We start from the raw sequence: 5000 nt of genomic DNA, 5'->3' as shown, positions 1-5000 counted from the left end.
ATTCTCTTCATCTTAACATATGTGGAGCAAAACTAAAACATATTGTCTACTCTTTCTCTGTTTCATATATATATATTTTTTTTTTTCTTTCTTTCTTTTCAATGATCAATCTCCTTCTTTTACATTCCCTTTCTTTCTCTTTGCATATATTAATATATAAATGTACATATGTAGGTCCACACACACAAAAGCATATACCTCCATACACTTATGTGCAGGCATGCATTCTCTCTTCCTTCCTCTGCTTTTGTCACATGGGCATGTGCTTGCGTGGGCATGTGCTTGCACACAAAACACACACACACACACACACACACATTTTTCTCACCCCCCCCCCCCCCCCTCTCTCTCTCTCTCTCTCTCTCTCTCTCTCTCTCTCTCTCTCTCTCTCTCTCTCTCTCTCTCTCTCTCTCTCTCTCTCTCTCTCTCTCACTCTCTCACTTGCCTTAACATAAGAACATTTAAAACAAATGTATGCTCTTGGTTTCAGCATCATTTGATAATCTTAAATGATATAAGCCTTCCAAACTTATCTTGATAATTCTGGTTATCACAAACTGATTTCTAGCTAAAAAACTAGATCACAAAAATTCTTATATACAACTTTTAATATCCTATAAAATATACATTTATATATATCATTTAAAAATACATCATTATACATTCAACTGAATTTAAATGAAAAAAGAGTTAAATCTTACATTGACATAATGTAGAATGTCAATTACTTCACTACTAGAGAAAGATTACAAGAGGACTGAATACATTTACCTGATTGTCATAAATATACAGCTATCGTACAGATTTGTAATAAACAATAATCTTATGTTCCATTAATAACCAGTTTGGCAGCTAGAGTATTGTACATTGATAAACTGCATACTACGTGTGCTGTCTATTATCTATACTGTGAATACATGGTAAATGCACAATACTGTCATTTCTAATATAATGTTCAAACATCAGATTTACAATGAGGTTTATTAAGAACTCTCTAACTTGAGAACAATAATTCTAGAGAAAGAAACCAGGAAACAATCCTCCAGAGTAAAAAAGAAAAGAAAATGTAAGAGACAGAATAGTCTTTGTTCTCAAGAATGGAAATCCTTGAAGTGTGTTTATTTACTGATGTATATAGTAACAAAATTATGCATGAAAGCCATGCCTGGATATACATGTACATATATATATTCACCCTACACATGAACATGTACACAAACACACAATCTTACCTGAACAATGATACAAAAAAGTAAAACAAAAGCAGGAATAAATAATTACTGAATAAAATTATTCTGTTTTGTCATAAGTAAACTTTTGCAGTAACCACTGTCACAAAGAAAGAAAGAAAAAAAGTAAACACTATAACATAAAAAACTAATTAGAATCATATTTTTATCTTCTCTGCCTAATTTGATTTGGGGAGGGATATACTATATATACTATATACTTGTCCAAATAGTTTACATAATTTCCAAGGTGAAAATTGCTATATGGTGACAGAAAAATGCACCAGTCAATGACAGAGAAAAAAGACAAAAGAAGTCTTGTGAACTTAGCAATGTAGTTATATTAAGAGTACTTAATTCATTGGAGCAAGGAGGATGGAGGGGATGGTGAACCAGATGAGGAGGAAGAAGTAGGCTCAGAAGAAATGGGAGGAGAAGAGGAAGAGGCAGCAGAAGGTATGGTAGGTCTTGAAGAAATAGAAGAAATGGATGTAGTTGCTGTATTTGGCTGAGCAACAATAAGTTGTCTTCCTGACTGTGAACTACCTAGATCTGGAAAATAGAGCTGGGAATTAGGAGATGAGCTACCGTCTGAAGAACTATCTGAGGAACTTGATGAAGACCTGGGTCGCAGCATGGCAGGTGGTGTGTACAGCATCCATCTTAATCTCTTGGGCCTTTTAGTTTCTACTGGGTCATCTTCATGGGTACGTTTGGAGTTACATGCACACCCTGAACCTGCCTTGAAGCTAGTCCTTTCATACCCTGCACCAAAAGAACGCATAAATGGCCGGTAATTGTTCTTTATAAAGGTACGGAGGCCAGGGGGTAATAGCAGATCCTCTACTCCAACCTTCATCTTTTCACATAACTGTTTGCATACGACTTCAGAAGCAAGACACTGAAGACTGACTGGAAATGTGTAACTTGAGACCAACTTCATGCCTGAGTGTGCTGAGGTGGATGTCACAATGGGATACACTTCCTTGTTCTGAAGACCCACAAAAGCCACACCTGGGACAAAAATTGCAAATGGATAAATTGGTATGAATATATTTGTGGTTCATCAACCTGCCAATATAAAACTAGAGTAGATATGCATTTTGGAACGCTTATTTTAACCTTTTGGATCTGGGTGCTTCACTGTCCACAAGTGGTGCAAAATTCAGAAATCTGGCTTATTTGAATGGCCACTCTCATGGATGTCTGGCTTGTAGGCCAGGCACGCATGAACACTCATGTGTGGTGTCAAGACTTCTTGGTGCCCCTCTGCAATCTTATTATATTTTTTTCTGCACAAGCATTTTTTGCTTTTTTGCCATTTTCCAATGGCTATATTTGTGATTTAATAATCTGTAACAAGATGTTAATAAATTATTTTCTTTGCACAAACATCAAATCATCTCTCTAGGTAGTCCATGACTCAGTATAATAATAATAACAAAAAATAACATTTTGCTATTTGTGCCTTTAATTTTTTCCTTCAATTTTTCTGGACCTGGTACACTTTCAGTCATGGCATGCAGATGGTACACTCCCAACTCTTTCAACTGATAGAAATAATGCAGGAACCCCTTCCTAAATAAGTCTAATCACCCTCCAAGAGCTTTGTGCACTCGTGGTGAGTCACACCATTATCTTGGACCTCAGCCAAAATTTTCCATGATGGCATGTTCATGTCACTCAGACCTCAAGCTAAAAATTTTCATGACATGATGGTCAAGTCATCTGGATCCAAAGGATTAACAACTAACAGCATAGCATTATCATCATCAAGAAAATGATTGATGTATATCAATTTATTTCAGACTTTTATAGAAGATATATAAAAGAATATTGAAAATAAGAGCAATGCTGCAGAATTTCACAATATAAATATCTTTTATTTACAATTAAGAAAGGGAAATGATCTTGATATAAACATGACTAAGGAAATTAATGAATTGAGTAACAAATGCCATTTTCTTCCTGCTGAAACAAAATGTTCTGTATGTTTAAATGCTTACAGTGACAAATGTCCTTTATATTAATCACTAATCAAATAAAACTTAAAAGTAGAACATTTAAGTTTAAAAAGTTCTTAGACCCTCTGGTGTATTAATCAAAATGGGAATAAGCTACCATAATCATAAAGACATCAACAAACAAGCAAACAAACACTACATATGCCTCACTGACAATGAAAAAACTACACTGGAAAAAAAATCCTCTCAGTTTCCGACAACTCATGCACAATTGCAATATATAGGACTGCTTGCAAGGGATGTGGCAAACCACAATCATGGCTGATAAGAACTGAGAAGGCGAGGGGAGGAAGAGGGCTTGGCAAGGGAGTGAAGGAAAAGTGTGGGTAAGATGGACGACTTAGCAGCTTTCATATTATCATTGCACATTTTTAGGAAACCAAATGAAATATTTTAGGGAAACAGATAATTAGAGATAGCGCATTCAAAAACCGTGCATACTTTAAGCAACAAAGATAGGGTCATCCTGATGTGCACTTCTATAAAGCGTCACAGTTAATGTTACATGTAAACTTTTGCCTAAATTCTAGTCATGTATATCATCTTGCCTTATACACATTCACCCAATGCCAACAGATGCTTCATGTGCACATATTTGAGGGAAAAATAGAAGCATGAAAAACAGAGAATTTTGGCTGCAGTATATAATTTTCCAGTGAATGTGGGCTAAAATAATTAATATCAGATATAATTCACAAAAGAGATTTCTACCTTCTCTGTAACCTAGAAATTGCTACATGAACTGTCACTGAAGAACTCTTAAGGGAGAATGCGACCCTTGGGGTCAAAAGATCACTCACTTCAAATAGGTGCTCATATTGCTCCTCAACAATTTTGAAATAATTTCCAAACATTGTGCAAACTTTTAAGCAATGTGACATGGCTGTATGGCATTTAAAGGGACAGAAGGTCTAAACCTCAGGCATAGGTGTGTGGCAGTTTAGCCCTAATATGTGGATAAAATATAGGCAATTTTCCTTTGAAACATCTCATTGAATGGAGTTGGGTTTGGAGTAAATTTATGCTTGACAATTATTATTGAGGGAAAACTGCCAGCAGTATTCCATCACAGTGACACATGTGTCAGTTTATCTCAAGGTATTGAGTACTACTTTCATCCCCTTGTTGAGCGTTACTATTCTATCATCACCATGGGTAATCAATGAAGGAATATTAAATCAAAGATAAAAGCATTTGAAAGCAATATATGCCAGATGAAGAAAAACAACAAGTGCAGAATGTCCATTAGCACATAACACACACTCTTGCTATCATCATCTCCCCTATTCCCCTATCCTTTCTTGGAATGTAATGATGATTAATTCAGTACATAATCTCTTTATATTTGTCAGTAAGATGTGCAAAAATCTTTAAAATCAGGGAAAAAATAAGATGGATAAAGCGATGTTGTATCTTTGAAAAGTCGTATCACTTCAATAAATTTTGTCAATGAATATTCACAGAAAATCAAAATTCAAACAATTTACTTGAAAATAACAGGGCATATACCTTATGATAGGATGTAGGTGCTAGCATGCAAATATCTTCAAAAATTAGAAGGGGTTGTGAGAAAATGTGTCAAAAGTAACTGTAAACTGTAACCTTACACTACACTGCTATAATGACATGGTGAAATTCCATGAGCTATGGCGATTTTTACAAAATACTTCATAAATGCATCCAAAGATATCAAATAACTATTCACAGCTAAAAAAGAATCAAAACATGGTGTAACACATATTTTCTA

At 35.0% G+C, this 5000-nt stretch overlaps 1 protein-coding gene across 1 annotated transcript in view; it reads right to left on the bottom strand.

The window, feature by feature from the left end:
- Positions 1 to 590: 590 nt before the first annotated feature.
- Positions 591 to 5000, bottom strand: part of LOC125026475 (SPRY domain-containing SOCS box protein 3-like) — a 14840-nt gene continuing 10430 nt past the window's right edge. The window contains exon 6 of the mRNA XM_047614948.1: positions 591 to 2243. Coding sequence (XP_047470904.1) covers positions 1588 to 2243 — 656 coding nt within the window. The 3' untranslated portion in view covers positions 591 to 1587. The remainder of the gene's footprint in view (positions 2244 to 5000) is intronic.

Source organism: Penaeus chinensis, chromosome 6, assembly GCF_019202785.1.
Source record: "Penaeus chinensis breed Huanghai No. 1 chromosome 6, ASM1920278v2, whole genome shotgun sequence".
NCBI classification, from domain to species: Eukaryota; Metazoa; Arthropoda; class Malacostraca; order Decapoda; family Penaeidae; genus Penaeus; species Penaeus chinensis.
This window is presented reverse-complemented; position numbering and strand designations above follow the sequence as displayed.